Genomic DNA, 27488 nt, shown 5'->3' on the forward strand with positions numbered 1-27488 from the left:
GTGGAATGAGCTGCCAGATAAAGTGGTAAATGTGGGCTCACTTTTAACATTTAAGAAAAACTTGGACAGGTACATGGATGAGAGGTGTATGGAGGGATATGGTCCAGGTGCAGGTCAGTGGGACTAGGCATAAAAATGGTTTGGCACTGCCAAGAAGGGCCAAAAGGCCTGTTTCTGTGCTGTAATGTTTCTGTGGTTTCTAAACTCATTGCTGATTGAGATCAACATCTAGACAATTTGGTAGATCTTGACTAGAGGCAAAAGTATAACACCATAAGACCTAAGTGCAGAATTAGGACATTTGGCCCATCGAGTCTGCTCCACCATTTCATCATGGCTGATCTATTTTTCCTCTCAGTTCCAATATCCTGCCTTCTCTCCATATCCCTTCATGCCCTGTCCAGTCAAGAATCCATCAAACTCTGCCTTAAATATACATGAAGACAGCCTCCACAGCTGCCTTTGGCAATGAAATTCTCCTTAATCTCCATTCTAAAAGGACATCCCTCTATTCTGAGGCTGGTCCTCTGGTCTTAGACTCTCCTACCAAAGGAAACATCCTCTCCATACCCACTGTATCAAGGCCTTTCACCACTTGATAGGTTTCAATGAGGTCACCCCTCATTCTTCCGAATTCTAGTGAATACAGGCCTAGAGCCATCAAATATTCTTCATATGACAAGCCATTCAGTGATGGAATCATTTTCATGAACCTCGTTTGAACCATCTCCAGTTTCAGTACATCCTTTCTAAGGTAAAGGGCCCAAAACTGTTCACAATACTCCAAGTGAGACCTTACCAGTGCTTTATAAAGTCTCAACATTACATCCTTGCTTTTATATTCTAGTCCTCTTGAAACGAATGTTAACATCACCTTTCCCTTTCTCACCATAGACTCAACCTGCAAATTAAACTTTAGGGAATCCAGCACAAGGACTCCTAAATCCTTCTGCGCCTCAGTTTTTTTGTATTTTCTCTCCATTTAAAAGAGCATGATCATACACTTCCCAACACTGTATTCCATCTGCCACATTTTTGCCCATTCTCCTAATCTGTTTAAGACCTTCTGTAGCTTCTCTACTTCCTCAAAGTTACCTGCCTCGCACCTATCTTGGTGTCATCTGCAAATGTTGCAATAAGACCATCAATTTCATCATCCAAGTCATTGACATATAACGTAAAGAGATTCGGACCCAACACTGACCCCTGTAGTCACCGGCAGCCAGCCAGAAAAGGCTTCCTTTATTCCCACTCTTTTCCTCCTGCCAATCAGCCACTGCTTTATCCATGCTAGAATCTTTCCTGTTATACCATGGGCTCATAGCTTGTATAAAGCACACAATAGTGAGCCACATCTCCACTTCTCCCTCTGTTGGTTTTCAAAGTCAAAGATGAAGTCACGTTTATTGTTAATATATGCACAGGTGCAGTGAAGAACTTATTTGCAGCCGCATCACAGGTATATAGATTTAGAGGCACAGCATGCACAAGAGAAACATTAATTAAACATGAGTTATTTGATTTGGAATTTAAATTGGTTCCTTCTTGTCACATGCATACCCTGGGAGAAATGACCTGTTAGAGCACAGCAGCAGCAGGCAGGCCGGTGGTACTATGGCCAGCTCTGAGGCTCAGCAGGGAAGGGTGAAGTCAGGCAGAGCGGCAATGGTAGGAGACTCGATAGTTAGGGGGATGCACAGGGGATTCTGTGGCCAAGAACGAGAAGTCAGGATGGTTACGTTGCCTCTCGGATGTTAGGGTCCAGGATGTCTCCAAATGGCTGCAGAAGATTCGAGAGAGGGTGAGTAGCCAGAGGTCACGGTGCACCAATAATGTAGGTGGACAAGGGGGAGAGGTTCTGTGCAGTGACCATAGGAAGTTAGAGTTAGGAAAGAGGGTGAAGAGCAGGAACTCCAAGGTAGTAACCTCTAGATTACTCCCAGTAACACGTGCTAGTCATGACACAAATATGATGATAATTGTGGGCACAGCCTCAAAATTGAGGCTCAAAATATGATGATAATTGTGGGCACAGCTTCAAAATTGAGCGGTGACCCTTTAGAACCGAAGTAAGGACAACTTTTTTTAGCCAGGATATATTAAATCTGTGAAATGCTCTGCCATAGACTGCGGTGCAGGCCAAGTCCGTGTGTATATTTAAGGTGGAAATTGATCATTTCCTGATCAGTCAGGGCATCAAAGGATATGGCGAGACAGCAGGTGTATGGGGTTGAGTGGGATCCGGGATCAGCAATGATGGAATGGCGGAGAAGACATGATGGTCTGAATGGCCTATTTCTGCTCCTACGACTTATGGTCTTATGATGGTACAGGTGAATGAATGGCTAAGGAACTGGTGCAGGGGGCAAGGTTTCAGATTTCTGGATCATTGGGATCTCTTCTAGGGAAGGCATGACATGTACAAAAATAACCTGCCTTGCCATCTACCTTCATATCATCTGCAAACTTTGCAACAAAGCCATCCGAACCCAAGGGGGACCAATATCCTTGTTTACTAGAGCTGTTGGAGAGGGTTTAAACTAAATTACCAGGGGGACAGGAACAGGAGTGATCGTGCTGAAGGTGGGGCGATTGGTATATAAGTCGAGGCAGTGTGTAGTGAGACCACGAGGAAGGACAGGCAGAGGATAGGGCATAATTTCAGTCAGTCAGATGAATTAAAGCGTAACGGGGCCAGAATTGAAAAGGGTGATGAGTATAGTACTGAAGGTGTCATATTTGAATACACACAGTATATGTAAGAAGGTAGATGATCTTGTAGCACAGTTACAGATTGGCATGTATGACATTGTGGGAATCACTGAGTTCATGGCTGAAAGAAGATCATAGTTAAGTACTTAACATTCAAGGATACAAATTGAATTGAAAATACAGGCAGGTAGACAGAGTGGGGTGGTGTTAATAAAATTGAAATCAAATCCTTTGAAAGAGGTGACATTGGATCTGAAGATGTAGAATCCTTCTGGGTAGAGTTAATAAACTGCAAAAGCAAGAAGACCAGTTATATATAGGCCACTGAACAGTAGCCAGGATGTGGGCTACAAATTACAATAGAAGATAGAAAAGGCATGTAAAAAAAGGACAAAGTTATTATAGTAACGAAGGTTTTCAATATGCAGATAAATTGGGAAAATCAGGTTGGTGCTGATGTCAAGAGGCAGAATTTGTAGAGTGCTCACGAGATGGCTTTTTCGGTTGAGCCTACTAGGAGAAAGGCAATTCTGGGTTGGGTGTTGTGTAATGAAAGAGATTTGATTAGAGAGCTTAAAGTTCAAAGCTCAAAATACAAAGTTTGAAGTTCTAAGTAAAACTTATTATCAGAGTACATACATGTCACCACATACAACCCTGAGATTCTTTTTCTGTGGGCATACTCAACAAATCTAAAGAACAGTAACTGTTAACAGGATCAATGAACAACAAATTGTGTAAATGCAGATGTAAATAATGAGCATTAAATGACAAGATAAGAGTTCTTAAATGAGTGTTGTTGTCTTTTTATGTTCAAGAGCCTGATGGTTGAGGGTTAGTAACTGTTTTTGAACCTGGTGGTGTGAGTCCTGAGGCTCTTGTACCTTCTACCTGATGGCAGCAGTGACAAGAGAGCATGGCCTGGGTGGTGAGAATCTTTGATGATGGATGCTGATTTTCTACAGCAGCATTTCATGTAGATGTGCTCAATGGTTGGGCTGCTTTTACCTGTGATGTACTGGGCTGAAACTGCTACCTTTTGTAGAATTGTCCACTAAAGAGGTTAAGGAACCCTAAGGAGACAGTCTTCATAATATTGTGGCGAGCAGTTGGTCCATTATGACAGATGAGAAAAACTCATTTAACTCAACAGCCATTTTTTTTGCGACAAGCACAAAAGCAGACCAGGCACTATGACCCAGGAGGAGACCCAATCATTCATATAAGACAGGGGAGGTGATTATTACATACCCTGGTTACAGTCAGGGAGACCCACAAACACACATGCAGATAACTGTACATCCCAGGCTAAAATGTAGCAATAAATGAACTTGAACATGCCACCATAATACCATAAAAGCATTTTAAAACATGAACAATAAATAATGCAGGCCACTAGGAATTCTGGGATGGGCTGTTAACCATGACCCATCCCCCCTCCCCCCCCCCACATGCCGGTGTGTCACAATATGAAAGCATTCACCCTGCAGTTTGAAAGGGAGAAGATAAAGTCAATGTATCAGTATTACAGTGGAACAACAGGAATTACAGAGACATGAGAGTGGCACTGGCCAGAGTTGATTTGAATGGGACACTAGCAGGGATGATGGTAGAACAGCAATGGCTGGAGTTTCTGGCGGCAATCTAAAGTTAGAGTTTGGGGAAGAACTTAACAACCAACAGAAGGCAACAAAAAATATAAGGAGAGAAAAGATGAAATATGAAGGTAATCTAGCCAACAATATCTAAGAGGATACCAGAAGTATTTTTTTCAGATATATAAAGTGTAAAATACAGATGACAGTGGCTATTGGATTGCTGGAAAATGATCTGGAGAGGTAGTAATGGGGGATAAAATAATGCTGGACAAACTTAGAAAGTATTTTGCATCAGTTTTCACTGTGGAATACACTAGCAGTATGCTAGAAATCCCAGTGTCAGGGGTCTGAAGAAAGTGTAGTTGATATCACTAAAGAGAACGTGCTTGGGAACTTGAAAGGTCTGAAGATTGTTAAGTCACCTGGACCAGATGGACTACATCCCAGGATTCTAAAAGTAGCAGCTGAAGAGCTTGTGAAGGCATTGGTCATGAACTTTCAACAATCACCAAAAATGGAAAATTGCAAATGTCACTCCACTTTTTAAGCAGGGCGGGAGCCAGAAGAAAGGATAATATAGATAGGCCAGTTAGCCTGACTTCAGTGGTTGAGAAGATGTTGAAGTCCATTATTAAGGATGAGGTTTTGGGGTTCTTGGGGGGACCTAATAAAGTAGGTCAAAGTCAGCATGGTTTCACCAAGGGGAAATCTTGCCTGACAAATCTGTTGGAATTATTTGAGGAAAAAGCAGACAGGATATATAAAGGAGAGTCAGTGGATTTTGCTTATTTGGATTTTCAGAAGGCTTTTGACAAAGTGTGGCACATGAAGTTGCTTAACAAGATATGAGCCCATGGTATTACAGGAAAGATAATAGCATGGATAGAAAATTGGCTGATAGCAGGAGGCAAAGCATGGAAATAAAGGGGGCTGTTCTGGTTGGCTGCAGGTGACTAGTGATGGTCTGCAGGGGTCTGTATTGGGACGTTTCTTGTCACATTATATATCAACAATTTGGATGATGGAATTGATGGCTTTGTGGCCAAGTTTGCAGATGATATATTTATAGGTGGAGGGGCAGGTAATGTTGAGGAAGCATGGAATCTGCAGAAGGACTTAGACAGATTAGGAGAATGGGCAAAGTAGTGGCAGATGGAGTGCAGTGTAGGGAAGTGTATGGTCATGCACTTTGGTAAAAGGAATAAAGGTGTGGACTATTTTCCAAACAGGGAGAACATTCAAAAATCAAAGGTGCAAAGAGGCTTGTAAGTTATTATGCAGGATTCCATAAAGGTTAACTTTCAGGTTGAGTCAGTGGTAGGGAAGGTAAATGCAATGTTAGCAATAATTTTGAGAGGATGAGAATATAAGAGCAAGGATGTGCTCAATGGGCTAAGTGGCTTAAACCTGTTCCTATGCCTTATGACCTTATGGTCTTAAGTACCAAGATACAGCACAGTGAAAAGTTTGTCTTGTTCATGCAGGTCACATCATTGCACAGTGTACTGTGGTAGAAAGAAGTAAAACGATAACAATGCAGAATAAAATGTAACAGCTATCGAGAAAGTGCAGGTAAACTATAAGGTGCAAAACCATAACGAGATATATTATGCAGTCAAGAGTCCAACTTTGCATTCTCGGTAACTATTTAGCAGTCTTAGAACAGTGGAGTAGAAGCTGTACTATTATACAATACTAAACAAGAAATAGTACAATTTTAAGAAAAGTAAACTAAGTCTATTGCAGTTCACAGTGGTCATAGTGTTGTTATACTGAGGTAGTGATTGGGGTTGTGCAGGTTGGAGATCTGAATGACTGACAGGAGATATCTATCCTTGAACCTGGTTGTGTGGGGCTCCAGGCCTCTGTACCTCCTGCGTGAGGGTAATATAATGTACAATGCTAATGGATAATATCTACAGTAAATCTCCGTATTGCATTGAACAGGGAACTTTGATGCCACAACTACAACTTGGGCCCTGTTGGCCAAATGGTTTCAAGACTGTGCTTAGAGGGGGCTTGATTCTTCTGTTATCACCCTTCAACCATCAGGGCCCTGAACCAGCATGGATAACTTCTCACCTCAGCCTTTGAACTAATTCCTCAGCCTACAGAATTACTTTCAAGGACTCTATAGCTCATGTTCTTAGTAGAATTAATCAATCAATCATTTTATTTATTTATTTGTATTTCTGTATTTGCGTAGTTTGTCTTCTATTGCACATTGTTTGTCAGTCTTTGTGTGTAGTTTTTCCAAAGATTCTATTGTATTTCTTTGTTCTACTGCAAATACCTGCAAGAAAATGAATGTCAGGCTAGTGTATGGTGAGATACTTTTTATAGGCACTGCACTTAACCCTCTCCTTGACATTTCTTTCACTACTAAGGTATTGAAAAAAATCTCATAGGATTAATCTTAGCATTATTAGCAATATCCTTCTCAACCTGCCTTCTGGAAATCCTAATTCCCCTCTTGACTATAGCTTTCATATTTTGCTCCACCAATCTTACAGTGGTCTCATCTCGGAAGTGGAGGAAGCTATGGATTGACATATCAGATTAGGAATATGAGTACTTAATTCATGAGAGACAGAAAGAAAAGTAAATATGGAAAGACTGACATCACTTGCTTATGAACAAACACAGTAAATTAAAACATAGGACAGCACAGGAACAGGCCTTTCAGCCCAAATGTTGTACTGAACTGATTAAACTAGTGGTTAAGTGCCTAACTAAAGTATCCTCTATCAAAATTCTTCTGCATTTTCAAATGTCTAACTAAGAACTTTTTTAATGCCTTTATAGCATTGGCCTCTATTAACCGCACCCCCCCCCCCCACCACAGCGGCAGTATATTTTAAACAAAAACTTGTCTCCACGCATTTTAAATACATGTCCTTCGGTATTGGACACTTCAAAAAGGTACTGGTTCTATGCCTCTCATAATTTTATAAACCTCTATCAGCTTTCTCCTCAGCCTCTGCCGTTCCAGGAAAACAATACTAGTTTGTCCAAACTCTCCTTATAGTACATGCCCTCTGATCCAGACAGCAACCCAGTAAAGCTCTTCAGCACCCTCTCCAAAGCCCTGACATACTTCCCATAATGGAGTGTCCAGAACTGGATGCAATACTCCAGATACCGAATGTTGAAAGGACTAGATAAAGTGAAAGTGGAGAGGATGTTTTCTATGGTGAGGGCACAGCCCCAAAATTGAGGGGCGACCCTTTAGAACAGAGTTAAGGAGGATTTTTTTTTAAACCAGAGAGTAGTGAATTTGTGGGATGCTTGCCACAGATAGTTGTGGGGCCAAGACAATGAGTATACTTAAGCAAAAATTGATGTTTCCTGATTGGTCGGGGTATCAAAGGTTATGGTGAGAAGGTAGGTGTATGGAGTTGAGTGAGATCTGGGATCAGCCATAATGGAATGGCAGAACAGACTCAATGGGCTGAATGGCCTGATTCTGCTTCAATATCTTATGGTCTTATGGGTCTTATATACTTAGATAATATATTTACTTTGAACTTCCAACTTGAAATTAAGCATATTTATTGTCAATGCAACATCAGCCCATGAGATGCAGCTGGGCTCAAGCTAGAATTTATTTAATGTTATGCTTAAAGCAATCAATGTCAATTTAGTCAGTTTTAAGGCAGAGGGAGCAGAAATTTGTGCCTATGAAAAGCAGGGTCGTTTCATCCGAAGCATGTAGTGAGTGGAGGATCAGCCTCAGTCACTTTTGTCAGTGGTGGTCACCAAGGCTGAACTGGAAAGGGACCTACCTTATTCCCTTCATTCTAGTCATTCCAAATTTCATCACAATATCCTTCAGCACTTGTTCTACTTTGTGAAGACCATTGGTGCAGGTCACTAGAATGAGTGCTAGCAACAGGGGAAAATATTCAAACAAAATGCAGAGCGCTCGGAAGCTGGCATGAAACCTGTGGTCTCCAGCTCTACAGGTTGTGCTAAGAAGGAACACAATTGCAGTATGGGAGGACTGGCAGTGAGGGACAGTCCTTGGATACTGAAGAACAGAGGGGCCTTGAAATGCAAGTGCAGTGATCCTTGAAGGTGACAGCACAGATAGATAAAGTTCAAAGATCAAAGTTCAAAGTAAACTTATTATGAAAGTACATACATGTTGCCATGTACAAACCCGAGATCATTTTTTGCAGGCATACTCAATAAATCCATTATAAAATAATAACCATAACAGTATCAATGAAAGACTGTACCAATGTGGGCATTCAACCAGTGTGCAAAAGGCAACCAACTGTGCAAATACAAAGAGATAGAAATAATAATAATAAATAAATAAGCATTAAATAGAAAACATGAAATGAAGTGTGCTTGAAAGTGAGTCCATAAGTTGTGGGAACATTTCAATGATGAGGCAAATGAGGTTATCCCCTTTTGTTCAAGAGCAAGAAATAATGCAGTGAAGAAGCTATATGAGATATTGGCCTTCACTAATTGTGGCATTGAATACAAGAGCAGGGCATTTATGCTCAATCTGAGGCATATAAAACTGAGGGGTCTAGATGGGGTCTGTCTGACTAGGTACCATATCCAATGCAGACGTTGGCGACCATGGTTTTCCATATAGATCTATCCTTCGTTCTTTGGATAACTTCCATTTCTTCGATGTGTAACCACCTGGCTAGGCTTTTGATGTATATAAACTGAGATCTTCCTCTAGGTTTGCTCCCCACGATCTTTCCAGAGAGTATGAGTTTTTCTAGTTCATCGTTCTGCATGATGTGTCCTAGGAATCTGAGTTGTCTCTCTCTTATTGTTGGTATGAGTCATCGAACTGCTTGGGCTCTTCTGAGAACTTCTTCATTTGATGTGTGTGTGGTCCATGATATTTCTTAACATTCTCCTGTAGAACCATAATTCAGCTGCTTCTAGTCTCTTTTCCATTGCTGGAGAAATAGTCCAGCGTTGACTTCCATAAGTCAGGATAGAATAAATGTAGCACTGCAGTATTCTGTTTTTAGTGTACGTGCTCATCTTTCTGTCTGTTAATAAGGTCTTCATTTTTTGGAAAGCTTCTTTCGCCATTGCTATTCTGTATTTGATATCTATGTCGCACCTGCCATCACTTGTTATTAGGCTGCCAAGATATCTGAATTTGTTGACTTGTTTGATGTTTGTATTTCTGATCTTGATCACACATTGTGGGATGTTTGTCTTTCTGGAGATGACCATGCTTTCTGTCTTCTTGGTGTTGATTGAGAGGCCTCTGCGATTACTTTCTGCTGCCACTATAGTGAGTAGTTCTTGAAGTTTTGTTTCTGAGTCAGCTATTAGTATGATGTCTTCAGCATATCTGATGTTATTTATATTATGGCATCCAATTGTGAATCCTTTGATGTCTTTGATACATCTCAAGATATTTTCACTATACAGGTTGAATAAGTCTGGTGAAAAGACACAACCCTGCCTGACTCCTTTCATGATATTCACATACTCACTCACTTCTCCTTCTATTCTGATGGATGCTGTCTGGTCCCAGTATAAGTTTCTTAAGAAACGTATATCTTTCCCACCTATGTCAAGATCTTGAACCATTTCCAGAAGATCTTGCTGTCTGACAGTGTCAAAAGCTCTTGTATAGTCAATGAAATATAGGTAGATGTCTTTTTGTACCTCAATGGCTCGTTCACAGATCATCCGTAGCATGAAAATTGCATTTCTGGTTCCAGTGTTTTCCACAAAAGCCGCATTGTTCTTTACTGATTTCTGGTTTTATACAGCATCTTGCTCTCATCATGATTACTCTGAGAATAATTTTTGCCACGTGGCTCATCAGGCTTATTGTACAATGTAACTCACATTCTGTTGCTCCCTCTTTCTTTGGAAGTGTGATGAACACTGATTTACTTAAATCATCAGGTATCTCCCCATGATCATAGATTTCATTTGCTATTTCTGTTATTTTCTCTATTCCAAAATCTTCTAAGGCCAGTATCATTTCAACAGCGATGTTGTCTGGACCAGTTGCTCTGTTATGTTTTGTTTTATTTATGGCTGCTCGAATTTCTGATTTTAGAATGCTAAGTCCTTCAAGATTCTTCTTTATGTTCAGTTTTTCTCCTTTTTGGTCTTCAAAAAGTTCTTTTATATATTCTGTCCATCTGTTTAGGATTTCCTCTTTGTTCATAATTAAGCTGCCATCTTTTGCCTTGATGCATCCCCTTGCTGAGCAAGGTAATTTCCCCGTTAGTTCTTTAATCTTATTGTGCATCAACTTTGTTCCAGGGTTATGGGTTTGTAGCATTTCTATCTCTGAGCATTTCTTATTTAGCCATCTGTCTTTAGCTTCTCTGCATTTTCTTTTTATTGTCTTATCAAGTTGTTTGTATTCTTCGCTGTCTCTTAGCTTCATGGTCTGTTTTTGTTGCATCAATTGTATTGTATCTTCAGTTATCCATTTCTTCTTACTTTTCCATTCTTTTCATGGGATGGTTTCTTTTGAAGCTACAACCATGGATTCCTTCAGTATGTCCCAGGAAGATTTGCCTCCTTCAACCTGCAGCAATTGAAAACGGTTTTTCACCTTGATTGTGTATTCTGTTTTCAGATGAGGGTTGTTTTGTAGTTGTTGATAATCCAGTGGTTCTGATCTTTTTGGTTTCTTTAATTTTCTCATCTTTATTTTCATTTTGCTAATGACCTGGTATGTGGTCACTTCCACAGTCTGCTCCAGGGTAGCTTTTAGATTGAGTTATCGAGTTTTTGAATCTGTTATTGATTGTTATGTAGTCAATTTGAATTCTGTTGTTCCCATCTGGGCTTCTCCATGTCCATTTCCTTCTTGGATGTTGTTTAAACCAAGTGTTTGGTGATTATCTGATTGATTGTTTTACACCATGATATAAGCTTTTCTCCCCTTTCATTTCTTTCTCCCAATCCCTGGTCTCCAACAACATGGTCTTCTCTTCCCTCACCAACTTTTGCATTGAAGTCGCCCATGACTATGATGGCTTCTTGTGATTTGCATTCTCTAGTGCTTTGTCTAGGGAGTGGTAGAAGGCACCAATTTCTTCCTCTGAGCTTACCATTGTGGGTGCATATACTTGGAAGATAGAAGTGTTGTTTTGTTGTTCTTTTAGTTTGATTAGCATCATTCTGTCTGAGTTATGCCAGTATCCTAACAGGCTCTTGGATGTTTCTTTGTCTAAGATGATTGCTAAACCCTTTTCATGTTTATCTACACCAGAGTATATCATCCTGTAGTTGTCTGATTGGAATACTCCAGTGCCTTTCCATCTTATTTCACTTAGGCCTAGGATGCTGACTTCTAGCCTCTTCATTTGTAGATGGGGTATATTGCAGGAAATTGTCACCCCCATATTAAAGGTAGAAAAAACTATGCAACACGGATTTATGGCAATGGATAAGAAATTTAGCGGAGATCTGAGAGAGATCATTTTCACCCATAGAGTAGCGAGTACCTGGAACACACTGCCTGAGAGAGTGATAGAAGCAGAGAAGTGTCTAGATAAACACTTGGTTGCCAAGACATAGAAGGTTCTAGGCTAAGTGCTAGAAGATGGGATTTATAAAAGATGGGTGTCTCTTGGTCGGTGTGGACAAGCTGGGCTGAACATCCTGTTTACATGCATATAAACTGTATTCATACACACACACACACATATAAACTCTATTCATAAACACACACACATATAAACTCTATTCATACACACACACACACATAAACTCTATTCATACACACACACACACACACACACACACACACACACACACACAAACCCTATTCATATACACACACACAGATACACTCTATTCATACACACACACACAAACTCTATTCATATACACACACATAAACTATTCATATACACACACATAAACTCTATTCATACACACACACACATAAACTCTATTCATACACACACAAATAAACTCTATTCATACACACACACACACACACACAAACCCTATTCATATACACACACATAAACTCTATTCATACACACACACAAACTCTATTCATATACACACAGACATAAACTATTCATATACACACACATAAACTCTATTCATACACACACATAAACTCTATTCATACACACACAAATAAACTCTATTCATACATACACACAAACTCTATTCATATACACACACACATAAACTATTCATATACACACACATAAACTCTATTCATATACACACACACACATAAACTCTATTCATACACACACACATAAACTCTATTCATACACACACACATAAACTCTGTTCATATACACACACACATAAACTCTATTCATACACACACACACACAAACTCTATTCATATACACACACAAACTCTATTCATACACACACACACACATAAACCCTATTCATATACACACACACACATAAATCCTATTCATATACACACACACACACATAAACCCTATTCATATACACACACACACACACACATAAACTCTATTCATACACACACACACACACAGACATAAACTCTATTCATATACACACACATAAACTCTATTCATACACACACACACATAAACTCTATTCATACACACACACAAACTCTATTCATATACACACACATAAACTATTCATATACACACACATAAACTCTATTCATACACACACACATAAACTCTATTCATATACACACACACATAAACTCTATTCATACACACACACACACAAACTCTATTCATATACACACACAAACTCTATTCATACACACACACACACAAACTCTATTCATATACACACACACACACATAAACCCTATTCATATACACACACACACACATAAACCCTATTCATATACACACACACACACACATAAACTCTATTCATACACACACACACACACACACACACAGACATAAACTCTATTCATATACACACACATAAACTCTATTCATACACACACACACACATAAACTCTATTCATATACACACACACACAAACTCTATTCATACACACACACACACACACACACATAAACCCTATTCATATACACACACATAAACTCTATTCATATACACACACACACATAAACTCTATTCATACACACACACACACACAAACTCTATTCATATACACACATAAACTCTATTCATACACACACACACACATAAACTCTATTCATATACACACACACACAAACTATTCATACACACACACACATAAACTCTATTCATACACACACACACACACAGACATAAACTCTATTCATATACACACACATAAACTCTATTCATACACACACACACACATAAACTCTATTCATATACACACACACACAAACTCTATTCATACACACACACACACATGCACAAACTCTATTCATACACACACACACACATAAACCCTATTCATATACACACACATAAACTCTGTTCATATACACACACACACATAAACTCTATTCATACACACACATAAACTCTATTCATACATACACACAAACTCTATTCATATACACACACACATAAACTATTCATATACACACACATAAACCCTATTCATATACACACACACACATAAACTCTGTTCATATACACACACACACATAAACTCTATTCATACACACACATAAACTCTATTCATACACACACACACACATAAACTCTATTCATATACACACACACACAAACTCTATTCATACACACACACACACGCACACACACACACACACATAAACCCTATTCATATACACACACATAAACTCTATTCATATACACACACACACATAAACTCTATTCATACACACACACAAACTCTATTCATACACACACACACACATAAACTCTATTCATATACACACACACACAAACTATTCATACACACACACACATAAACTCTATTCATACACACACACACACACACACACACAGACATAAACTCTATTCATATACACACACATAAACTCTATTCATACACACACACACACACACATAAACTCTATTCATATACACACACACACAAACTCTATTCATACACACACACACACACGCACAAACTCTATTCATACACACACACACACATAAACCCTATTCATATACACACACATAAACTCTGTTCATATACACACACACACATAAACTCTATTCATACACACACATAAACTCTATTCATACATACACACAAACTCTATTCATATACACACACACATAAACTATTCATATACACACACATAAACCCTATTCATATACACACACACACACATAAACTCTGTTCATATACACACACACACATAAACTCTATTCATACACACACACACACACAAACTCTATTCATATACACACATAAACTCTATTCATACACACACACACACATAAACTCTATTCATATACACACACACACAAACTATTCATACACACACACACATAAACTCTATTCATACACACACACACACACAGACATAAACTCTATTCATATACACACACATAAACTCTATTCATACACACACACACACATAAACTCTATTCATATACACACACACACAAACTCTATTCATACACACACACACACATGCACAAACTCTATTCATACACACACACACACATAAACCCTATTCATATACACACACATAAACTCTGTTCATATACACACACACACATAAACTCTATTCATACACACACATAAACTCTATTCATACATACACACAAACTCTATTCATATACACACACACATAAACTATTCATATACACACACATAAACCCTATTCATATACACACACACACATAAACTCTGTTCATATACACACACACACATAAACTCTATTCATACACACACATAAACTCTATTCATACACACACACACACATAAACTCTATTCATATACACACACACACAAACTCTATTCATACACACACACACACGCACACACACACACACACACACATAAACCCTATTCATATACACACACATAAACTCTATTCATATACACACACACACATAAACTCTATTCATACACACACACAAACTCTATTCATACACACACACACACATAAACTCTATTCATATACACACACACACAAACTATTCATACACACACACACATAAACTCTATTCATACACACACACACACACACACACACAGACATAAACTCTATTCATATACACACACATAAACTCTATTCATACACACACACACACACACATAAACTCTATTCATATACACACACACACAAACTCTATTCATACACACACACACACACGCACAAACTCTATTCATACACACACACACACATAAACCCTATTCATATACACACACATAAACTCTGTTCATATACACACACACACATAAACTCTATTCATACACACACATAAACTCTATTCATACATACACACAAACTCTATTCATATACACACACACATAAACTATTCATATACACACACATAAACCCTATTCATATACACACACACACACATAAACTCTGTTCATATACACACACACACATAAACTCTATTCATACACACACAAACTCTATTCATACACACACACACACACACACACACACACAAACTCTATTCATATACACACACAAACTCTATTCATACACACACACACACACATAAACTCTATTCATATACACACACACACAAACTCTATTCATACACACACACACACATAAACTCTATTCATATACACACACACACAAACTCTATTCATACACACACACACACGCACAAACTCTATTCATACACACACACACACATATAAACTCTATTCATACACACACACACACACACACACATAAACTCTATTCATATACACACACATAAACTCTATTCATACACACACACACACACAAACTCTATTCATATATACACACACACATAAACTATTCATACACACACACAAACTCTATTCATACACACACACACACACACACACACACAAACTCTGTTCATACACACACACATACACACAGACATAAACTCTAGTCATACATACACACACACATAAACCCTATTCATATACACACACACACACATAAACCCTATTCATATACACACACACAGACATAAACTCTATTCATATACACACACACATAAACTCTATTCATACACACACACAAACTCTATTCACACACACACACATAAACTCTATTCATACACACACACACACACACACACACACACACACACAAAAACTCTGTTCATACACACACACATACACACAGACATAAACTCTATTCATACACACACACACACATAAACTCTATTCATATACACACACACAGACATAAACTCTATTCATATACACACACACATAAACTCTATTCATACACACACACACACACAAACTCTGTTCATACACACACACATACACACAGACATAAATTCTATTCATATACACACACACACATAAACTCTATTCATATACACACACACAGACATAAACTCTATTCATATACACACACATAAACTCTATTCATACACACACACACACACAAACTCTATTCATACACACACACTGCACATGGATGCATTTATACACACATACATACTGTATGAATACACATACTGTTGATACAGAGACTAAGTTTGAACTGGTGACCGTAAGATTATTTCATTTCTCTTCTGCGCACTGTCAACTCAAGCTGAGCTTTCATTAGTGAAAGCATCAAAATTTATCGAGAGAAAGTTCCAATTGACTCTGAAGAAGTATGCCTTCATCTTCAGAGCTCAGCTACAAATTTACATGAGTTACAGATAAAACCAGCTTTATCTGCAAGCTGCGACTGATAGCTCACGTTGGGACACTGAAAAATCCCTTACAGCAGAACAAGATAGTGATTGACCTGCCATCAGAAATAAATCAAAGGACTGTGAAGTTGACTCATGACACAGAGGCTTCACGTGTTTTATGACTCGATCACTTTTTATGCCACATCCACATTATTTCTTAAACCAAGCTTTGACAATACACAGCAACTGTAATGAAGAATTCTGCCCTCCATTATGCCTTTTTAAAAATGCCAAGTCAGCATTTGTGTCTCTGTAATGATATCTGTAATGTTGGCACGTGGCCAAGTGGTTAAGGCGTTCATCTAGTGATCTGAAGGTCGCTAGTTCGAGCCTTGGCTGAGGCAGCGTGTTGTGTCCTTGAGCAAGGCACTTAACCACACATTGCTCTGCGACGACACCGGTGCCAAGCTGTATGGGTCCTAATGCCCTTCCCTTGGACAACATCGGTGGTGTGGAGAGGGGAGACTTGCAGCATGGGCAACTGCCGGTCTTCCATATAACCTTGCCCAGGCCTGCACTCTGGAAACCTTCCAAGGCGCAAATCCATGGTCTCATGAGACTAACGGATGCCTATGAATGATATCATTCTTTTGATCAATCATTCCATATTGCCAGATTTTTAAATTTTCAAACCGCTTTCCCATTTCTGTTTAATTGCTTGTAGGCATCACCTTGTCAGACCCAGGGCAAGTTTTTGCAGCAGTCATTCAGAATTCTAGCAGGTCTGTTCAGCTGCTTTACATGGTGAGGCAGTTTTTCCAAAAAGTTGAACCCTGGTGTATCCTTCCCCAGTGAGCCTGGTCACCTTTGCCCTTTGTGGCTAGCTCAGATATTATTGAGGCACTCAGGACCTTGGCAGGTGGAAACTCACTCTGGATCACCAAGGGTAAATGTACCGCCTTGTTGTATATGCACATTGTAATTTACCAATGTGAGTTGGTTCCTTTGAAGACAATGGGAACCACAGCCTTTCAAAAAATATCATTTTCAGGACCCAAGGCACTTAACGGATCCTTGAGCAATTTAAACTGATACAATATGTTAGAGAGTATTCTAGAGTTAGGTTACATAGAAAATTATTAACTTGTTCAGCAACTAATCTTTAGAACTGAACATGGACTGTAGATTAAATTTAAAATGCAGCTCTGGACAATAGGTTCCTAGAGCTTTGAACTGCAGTTAATTAAAAACCAGACAATGAAAACCAACATTCATTTTGGGTGTGTGGAGTGCAGGTGTGAAAGTTGTATGTAATTCAGAGGAAGCATTGTAGATACATTGTAAATATAGAATTGTCCTTTGATCTTTAGCATAACACATCACTTCACTTGAAGCCCTTATGTTGCACAACACAGCATTGTTTAAAATCTGTCTGGATTGGAGATTCGGATTGATAATGGTCGATGAGGAAAAAGGTATGACAGAAGTCAACCAGTTCTAAAGAGCTTTGTTTCAATATAGCATCTCTAGCCAATAATAGATAATTTACAGATAACGCTGCAAGGAGTCAAAGCAATGACTCTTCTTATCAACGTGAAGCAGAACTTACCAAGAATTGGCTTGTTCAGCCACTACTAATGAAACCCTGAGTTAGAATCAGGTCATCTGTGAATAACTTTGCAGGAAACAGAATAAAAATAGGACAGAGAGAAAAACACACCGTTCTTTTGTTTCACTTCTTACCTGTCTAGACAGCCAGCTTTCACTTTCATCCTCATGTTTCTGAAACATTAATTAATGTAACAGTGAGGGATCTGTATCAGAACAACACATCACTTATTAAATCTTACTTCATATAAAATAATATTGAGTGATTGCCACACTGGCAGACATATCATTCTTCCAGGCAAGGTAGTTTACCAGTGGTCTGTATGTTCTTTCAGGGAATATGTAAAACATAAAGTATATATAAATATAAAATCTCTCTCTCTCTCTCTCTCTCATACTGGAGGAACTCAGCAGGCCAGGCAGAGTCTACAGAAAAGAGTACAGGCAACGTTTTGGGCTGAGACCCTTCGGAGACTGGAAAAAAAAAAGCCGAGGAGTCCACCTTTTAGATCTACTCCTCATTTTTTTTCTCCAGTCCTGCCAAAGCGTCTCAGCCTGAAACCACGACCGTAGTTTTTTTCCATGGATGCCGCCTGGCCCGCTGAATTCCTCCAGCATTTTGTGTGTGCTGCCTGGATCTGCAGATTTTCTCTTGTTTGTGATCGACTACAGCCTTGTCAGCAATGGCCAGAAATCTTAGGATTGAAAGATTCTGCAGAGCTGCAATCTATTAAACAGCTTGAAATCAGCTAACTCTGAAAAAAACAGCGAGTAATTCTGAGGACCTTTCTTTCAGATTTGAAAGCTTTACTGTCAACCTGAGACCTGTGTCTACCTGAGTCCTGTTCTGCATATTTTTGTTTTTATTTTATTTTATATTTTTGAGATACAGTCCTGAATAGGCCCTTCGAGCTGTGCTGCCCAGCAGTCCCCCGATTTAATCCTAGCCTAATAATTGGACAATTTACAATGACCAGTTAACCTACCAACCAGTATGTCTTTGGACTTTGGACTGTGGGAGGAAACTGGAGCACCCAGAGGAAAACCATCTGGTCACAGGGAGAACATACAAATTCCTTACCGGAAGCGGCAAGAATTGAACCTGGGGTCATTTGTATTGTAAAGCATTGTGCTAACCACTATGCTACTGTGCTAACCCTCTGAAATCCTTTCTGTTTATCTAAGACCTTTCGTATCTATCTAAAGCCTCTTCTCTGAGTCATCTCCTGTTTTTCTGAGAATTTTGTCTTTATTTACCCAAAGCTTGCCCTGAGTATATGAGATGGCTCCTGTCTACCTGAGACCTTTTCCTCTCGGTTGGAACTCTCTTCTGTATTTTTCCAATCTCTTCTGGCCATCTGGGACCTTTTAACTTCCATCTACCTGTATAAATAGATATTAGCAGAGAATCGGAAAAGTTTACCTTTGTGCAAATGCCTGTCGTTGCCTCACATAAAGTCAGGATGGAAACATTCTGGGGCCTGTTCAGCCAGTTCACTGCTAGTTTGGTGCTGCTGGCCCACGTAACCATGGTAACATAATATTCCCTGCAAAGTAAAAGGAAAGAGCAGTTTTCAGTCAGGAAATTGACCGAAGGACTTCCGGTAGAGCTCATGGAGTGAAGTCGTGTTCTTGACTCGCTCCATTACCTCTGAGTTTTTTTTCTTATGATCAGCTATATTTTAACTAACCATTAAGGCATCGACTTTTACAATACTTTGAAACAAACTGGGCTCTTCGATAATCGGATGTTTTTAAGGTCTGCTATGTCTAAGAATGGAAAATATGGGAAAGACGGCAAACCTCCGGTTAGACCGAAAGGTACCGATCTTCCTCCGACTGAACCACCAATGACTTTGAAAGCTATATCGGATCTAATTCAAAGGGAAATTTCAACCTCTATTACGGAACTGATTCATTCGGAAATTTCAACTAATTTCCAGAAAATTGCCGATTCAATCGATAAAATACAATTATCTATTATGGAACATCAGTCGGCTATATCTAATCTTCAAAAATCCACGCAACAAAATGAACTCAAGATGGGGAAAATTGAAGAAACAATTACTATAATGAAGAAAAACTTGACTTTCTGACCTTTAAAAACCCTGACTTAGAATCCAGAATGCGACGGCAGAATCTTCGAATGATTGGTGTGCATAAAGCTGTGGAATCTGACAACCCTATGAAGTTTTTTTCTCAACTTTTAAAAGATGCATTTCCTACTGTAGTTCCTGACCAACCACCGTTATTGGATCGTGTTCACAGAGTTCCATCATACTCGTCTAAGTCAGATAAACCTTGACATGTCATCTTACGTTTTCATTACTTTCAAGACAAGGAGAAACTGTTTTGATTCGTTCGATCTAAAGGTTACATTGATTTTTCGGATCTTAATTTCCGTTTCGTGGAGGATTTCAGTAAACCAATTCGGAATCAACGGGTTCGTTACAGATCTGTGATGTCGGAACTCTACAAGATGGATTTAAAACCAGCGCGTCTAAGGATTCGTACGTTGGATGGAGCCCTCCGTTTTTTTGAATCTCCATCGGATGCCTAGAGTTATCTGGATCAATTTTCACCTTCAACATCTTAATCGTAATTTTTAACTATCTCCGTTTGATCAGAGGTTGTGAATCTGTCGGCCTTAATTTTTTTTTGCCTTATATGGGCAGAAAAGTTTATTTTTGATTCATTAATATGGTTGCTAAACTTTCTTTCTATCTGCGTCATTCCTTTCCTTTTCCCAGGGGATTCTGGGTGGTTATTCCCTCAGCGTCATTCTACGTATTTCCTTTGAGGCCTTAAATTTTGTAGTTTTTAAATTTACTTTTTTTGTAGGTTTTTATAACTAGTTTATGTTAATAATTTCATTTCTTTTTTTTGTTTATTCATAGGGTCTGGGGTTTGTTGCGGTTTTTTTTATATTTTCTGGCTTTTTCTCTGTTATATTAAGTGTTTGTTTTAATTGATTTACTTTTTTTATTCTTTTACTGTTTTATAATTTGCTGATCTTTTTTATATTTACACTTTTTTTTAGTGAGTGTCTATCGGAAGTCATGGGGGTAGTTTTAGTGCTTGCTTCTTTCCGGCTGGTCTGTTTTAGATCTAGCCTTGAATTCATGGGGTGGGGGGTGGTGGGAGGGGCTTCACGTTTTAGTTTTTTACTTCTTGGGCTATTTACACTATTGAAGTATTGGTTGAGTTCTCCTTCCCGGTATCTCCTGCTTGTTCTGTTCCCTTTCCGGGTTCGTGGGTCGAGCCTATCGTCAATCCTCCTTTTTGTGGGTTGACTTTAGCGTTTATGGAGTCTATTATTAATTTTGTCTCCTGGAATACTAATGGTCTTAACCATCCTATTAAAAGGAAAAAAGTTTTTAAAGTGTTCCGGAAACTTAAAGCACAAATTTTATTTTTACAAGAGACCATGTGCGGAGGGGGGACAGACTACGTTTTTTTAAATTCTGGAAGGAACAACAGTTTCATTCGAACTCTAATGCTAAGATTCGAGGCGTCTCTATTTTTATAGACTCCTCAGTTACTTTTATACAACATGATATTATCTCTGATCCGAATGGTAGATTTCTACTGGTTAGTGGTTTACTATTTAATAAAAAGGTAGTTTTGGTTAATGTTTATGCTCCCAATATGGATTGTCCAGAATTTTATAAATCATTATTCAATCAGTTCCCGAATTTGAATGAGTTTTCATTGATCTGGGGTGGAGATTTTAATACCTGTTTATCTCCAGCTTTGGACCGTTCGGCTCCTCTATGGACCTTACCTAATAAATCTGCAACTTTGATTAATTCATTCCTCTCTGATTCTGGGTCGACGGACATTTGGCGTTTTTTGCATCCTCAGGAAAAAGATTTTTCTTTTTTTTCACATGTTCACCATTCCTATTCAAGAATTGATTATTTCTTTATTGACTCTCGTCTTATTTCTTCAGTGATTAAATGTGATTATGACTCTATAACCATTTCGGATCATGCTCCACTTAAGCTTTCTATTAAAATTCAGGCCAATACACAAAATAATAGACAATGGCGTTTTAATTCGCTGTTGCTTCAGGACTCGCACTTTGTTAACTTTATGAATGAACAGATTGATCTTTTTTTTACAATCAACTATACAGAGGATATTTCTGTGAACATTCTTTGGGATACTTTTAAAGCTTATATTCGTGGTCAGATTATCTCGTATTCTGCTGCTTTGAGGAAGAAGCTGAAGCAGGAGGAGTTGGTAATTGTGGACAAGATTAAGGAAATTGATAAGAAATATGTTATAGCTCCCTCTGAGGAGTTATATAAACAAAGAACTGAACTTCAAATGGAACACAGTTTATTACTTTCGTCCTCGATTGTAAACCAATTAAAGAAAACAAGAAGTGAATTTTATGTACACAGTGATAAAATTGGCAAACTGTTGGATAACCAATTGAAATCTAATTATACTAAGTCTCAAATTAATCAGATTTATAATCAAAATGATTGACTGATACTTGATCATGCAGGGATTAATCAAACCTTTTTTGATTTTTATTCTTCCTTATATCAATCAGAGTCCTCTCACTGTAAATATATGAATGATTTTTTAGATAACCTAGAACTCCCTGAGATTTCACAGGATATGTCTTCTATGCTAGATAGTCCCATTACCACTGATGAGATTAAGAATGTTATTTCCTCTATGAACCTGGGGAAAGCTCCTGGCCCTGATGGGTTTACCGCAGAATTTTATAAATGTTTTGCATCTTCATTAATCCCGTGGTTCTGTAGGGTTTTCGAGGCTTCATTAAAATTGGGTAAACTTCCCGAATCTTTCAATAGAGTGTCAATCTCTCTAATATTAAAGAAGGATACAGATCCTGCTCAATGTGCATCTTATAGACCAATATCTTTATTAAATGTTGATTCTAAAGTTTTTTCTAAATTATTAGCAAACAGATTAGAAAAAGTACTTCCTTTTATTATTTCGGAAGACCAAACGGGTTTTATTAAAGGTCGTTACTCTTTCTATAACATACATACACTGTTAAATATTGTTTATACCCCCTCACAAAATGTTCCTGAGTGTGTTACCTCTTTTGATGCTGAGAAAGCTTTTGATAGAGTAGAATGGCCTTACTTATTTAAGGTGTTTGAAATGTTTAATTTTAGCTCGAAATTTATATCCTGGATCAAACTGCTATATTATTCTCCTGTAGCCTCGGTCCATACTAATTCTTTAAGCTCACCTTTTTTCCGTCTTTTTCGAGGTACTCGACAAGGCTGTCCTCTTAGTCTTTTGTTATTTGATATTGCATTAGAACCTCTTGCAATTGCCATTCGAGAATCTCCAAATATTACTGGGATAACTCGGGGCTTAAAGTCCCATAAAATATCACTCTATGCTGATGACTTACTTTTATATATTTCTAATCCTCAAAAATCCTTCCCTGCTGTTTTAGATTTATTAGCACAATTTAGTCTTTTTTCAGGTTATAAATTAAATCTTAGTAGGAGTGAACTTTTCCCAATTAATAAACAACTTCCCTTATATCACAACTTTCCGTTTAAATTGATTAATAATTATTTTTCATATCTTGGGATTAAAGTTACTTGTAAACACAAAGATTTATTTAAGATTAATTTTTTACCCTTAATTGACCATATTACTCAACTTTCATCTAAATTGTTTCCATTATATTTAACTTTGATTGGTCGTATTAATGCAGTTAAGATGTTTTTTTTGCCAAAATTTTTATATATATTTCAGGCATTACCCATTTTTGGTCCAAAATCTTTTTTTGATAAAGTTGACTCAAAAATTTCTTCATTTATTTGGCAAAATAAAAACCCGAGATTGGGTAAAATACATTTACAGAAAGCTAAGAGAGATGGAGGTTTAGCGTTACCTAACTTTAGATTCTATTATTGGGCAATTAATATTCGACATATGAAATTTTGGTTACTTGACCAGGATATACTATCCATTCCTAAATGGGTAGTATTGGAATTACAATCTGCTCAAGGTTATGCACTTGGCTCTATTTTAGGTTCCTCTCTTCCTTTTGATTTGAAACGCCTCAAGCAGGTCTCTAACTCGATAGTTAAATATACCTTACGTATTTGGTTTCAATTCAGAAAATTTTTTGATCTTAACCAATTTGGGCTAGCAATCCCTATTTTAGGTAACATATTTTTTCCTCCCTCTTTCACAGATCATGCTTTTCAAATTTGGAAGACTAAGGGTCTTTCACGGTTTTTGGATTTATTTTTAGATGGTTCCCTTATGTCTTTTGAACAATTATCTAATAAATATAATTTATCAAGAATACATTTTTTTAGATATCTACAAGTTAGGAATTTCCTAAGTACTATACTTTCTTCCTTTCCAATGCTTCCTCCTACATATATTTTAGATACTATGATTAACCTTAATCCATGTCAGAAAGGTGCATCGGCTATGATTTATAATATTATTATGAAACTTAGGAAAGCTCCATTTGATAAGATTAGGGTAGATTGGGAACAGGAATTGGGCTCTATCATTTCCGTGGATGACTGGGGGCAGATTTTACAATTAGTCAATACTTCCTCTATCTGTGCTAAACATTCCCTAATTCAATTTAAAGTTGTTCATAGAGCACATATGTCCAAAGATAAATTAGCTCGTTTTTATTCTCATATTAATCCTTTTTGTGATAGATGTCCGGGGCAGATAGCCTCTCTAACTCATATGTTTTGAATCTTGCCCTACTTTGGAAACTTTTTGGAGAGACATTTTTAATATTATCTCAAAGGTATTGAATATAGATATCTCTCCTCACCCTATTACTGCTATCTTTGGATTACCTAAAACTTCCAGTAATCTTTCTCCTTTAGCCCGTAGAATGATTGCATTTCTTACTTTAATGGCGAAAAGATGTATCTTACAACATTGGAAAGAGCTTAATGCTCCATATTCCTTTTTTTGGTTTTCTCAGACGATATTATGCTTGAATTTGGAGAAAATTAGAAGCAATCTTTATGATTCCTCACTTAAATTTGAACAGACCTGGAGATCTTTTATTCAATATTTTCATTTAATGTAATTTTTTTTCTTCCCCTTTTTGCTCCATATTTATATTCCCTTCTTGTTTTTTTCTACTGTTTTTATTGGAGGTCGGGTTTGAGGATGTGATTTTAAGTCTTTTAACTCTACTTGTTTCCAAGTTAGCCCATTGCTTTTCCTTGCTTTTAGTTTAGTTGCACGGTGGTTCTTTTTTGGGGGGGGGGGTTCCTTTTTCTATTGATATATATATATATAAATTAGTATACTATTATGTTACCTTATTATTTTATGTTTAAATTACATTGTTTGTATCTTTTTTTTCTGTTTTAATATCTCCTGTAACTTTATTATATTCTAACAGTGTATTAGTGCCTATATGGCTTACCTTTTGTATACTTATTTAATGAAAAGATTTAAAAAGGAAATTGACCTAGAACTGGGGCTCCGGTGTGAAAAGTGAACATCTTTCAGGCAGGTTCCTTGACCTAACCTAAGGTCATGCAATGCTTCGCTGCTCTGTCTGGACTGGCGCAGAATTTGGGTCGCCCATCACCTCCGGCACTCATGGACTTACTCAGAGGCTGTTTTGGCAACATCTCAGTTGCAAAGTGCTCACTCCTGTTCATGTGTGGTTGGAATCTGGAATGTTCTGCCTGTGTTATGGCCTTGAAGTGGCAAATGCGCAAATGTATGATGAGGAAAATAATTAGAAATATAAAACCATGAGGGGTACATAGTCATAGATTATGCCCATGATGTTGTACCAGCTTTTAAACTAACTCCAAGATCAAACTAACCCTTCCCTCCCCCATGGCTCTCCATTTTCCTTTCAGCCATTTGCATATAACTAACACCTTACTAAATTCCCCTATTGTATCAGCCTCTACCACCATGCCTGACACACCCACCACACTGTGTAAAAATAACTACTTCTGACATCTCCCCACCCCATACTTTCATCCAATCACCTTAAAATTATGCTCTCTTATATTATCCATTTCTGCTCTGGTTAAAAGTGTGCTGGTTGTCCACTCTATTAATGCCTCTAATCATCTATACACCTCTGTTAAGTCGTCCCTCACCCTATTTCACCCCAAAGAGAAAAGCCCTAGCTTGCTCAGCTTTTCCTCATAAGACCTGATCTCTAATCCAGGCAGCATCCAGGTAACTCTCCTCTGCACCCTTTACTTGTACAGGGTAAGCACAGAGTAGCTCGTGAAAACCTTATTCCCATGGAGGGGGTGTCAAAGAAGGCAGAGGTTCAAAGCGAGAAGTAGGGGGTTCGGAGGGAATCTGAGGGAGAGTTTGTTTCACACAGAGCGTAGTTGTAGTCTGGAATGTACTGACTGAAGAGGTACTGGAAGTATAGTTTTGAGCAAAAGACTTAGAGACCCTACATTTTTGATCTGGTTTCAGATGGTATGACCTCCACAGAGACATGACCTCAACATCATCAAGGCTGTCTGGGATTATCTGGGGACATAGAAGCAAGTGAGAGAGCCAAAGTCTGCAGAAGAACCGTGGCACATTCTCCAAAATGTTTGGAACAACCTATGAGCCAATTTTCTTATAAAACTGCACAACAGTGTACCCAAGAGAATTGATATAGTTTTAAATGCAAAGGGTGGTCACACCAAATATTGACGATTTAGTTTTTACTTTTTACTGTGTTTTATAGTAATTTTTTTTGATATTTAGAAAGTTTAATTTCATTATTTTTGAAAGCATTTTTACTTTAGAGAATTTTTTTACATGTGCCTAAGACTTTTGCACAGTATCGTCATGTCATTTAATAAACACTCAGAGAAGTACTAAACCACTCAA

The 27488-nt window shown here is 38.0% G+C and overlaps 1 protein-coding gene across 5 annotated transcripts in view; it reads right to left on the reverse strand.

Moving 5' to 3' along the window:
- Positions 1–27488, reverse strand: part of dpp6a (dipeptidyl-peptidase 6a) — a 1586533-nt gene that overhangs the window by 112699 nt on the left and 1446346 nt on the right. For all 5 annotated transcript variants that reach the window (XM_063044436.1, XM_063044438.1, XM_063044435.1 and 2 more), the window contains exons 11-12: positions 20050–20173; positions 18762–18800 (exon numbers count right to left, since the gene is read on the reverse strand). In XM_063044436.1, the coding sequence (XP_062900506.1) occupies positions 18762–18800; positions 20050–20173 (163 nt within the window). The remainder of the gene's footprint in view (positions 1–18761; positions 18801–20049; positions 20174–27488) is intronic.

Source organism: Mobula hypostoma, chromosome 3 (genome assembly GCF_963921235.1).
Source record: "Mobula hypostoma chromosome 3, sMobHyp1.1, whole genome shotgun sequence".
NCBI lineage: Eukaryota > Metazoa > Chordata > Chondrichthyes > Myliobatiformes > Myliobatidae > Mobula > Mobula hypostoma.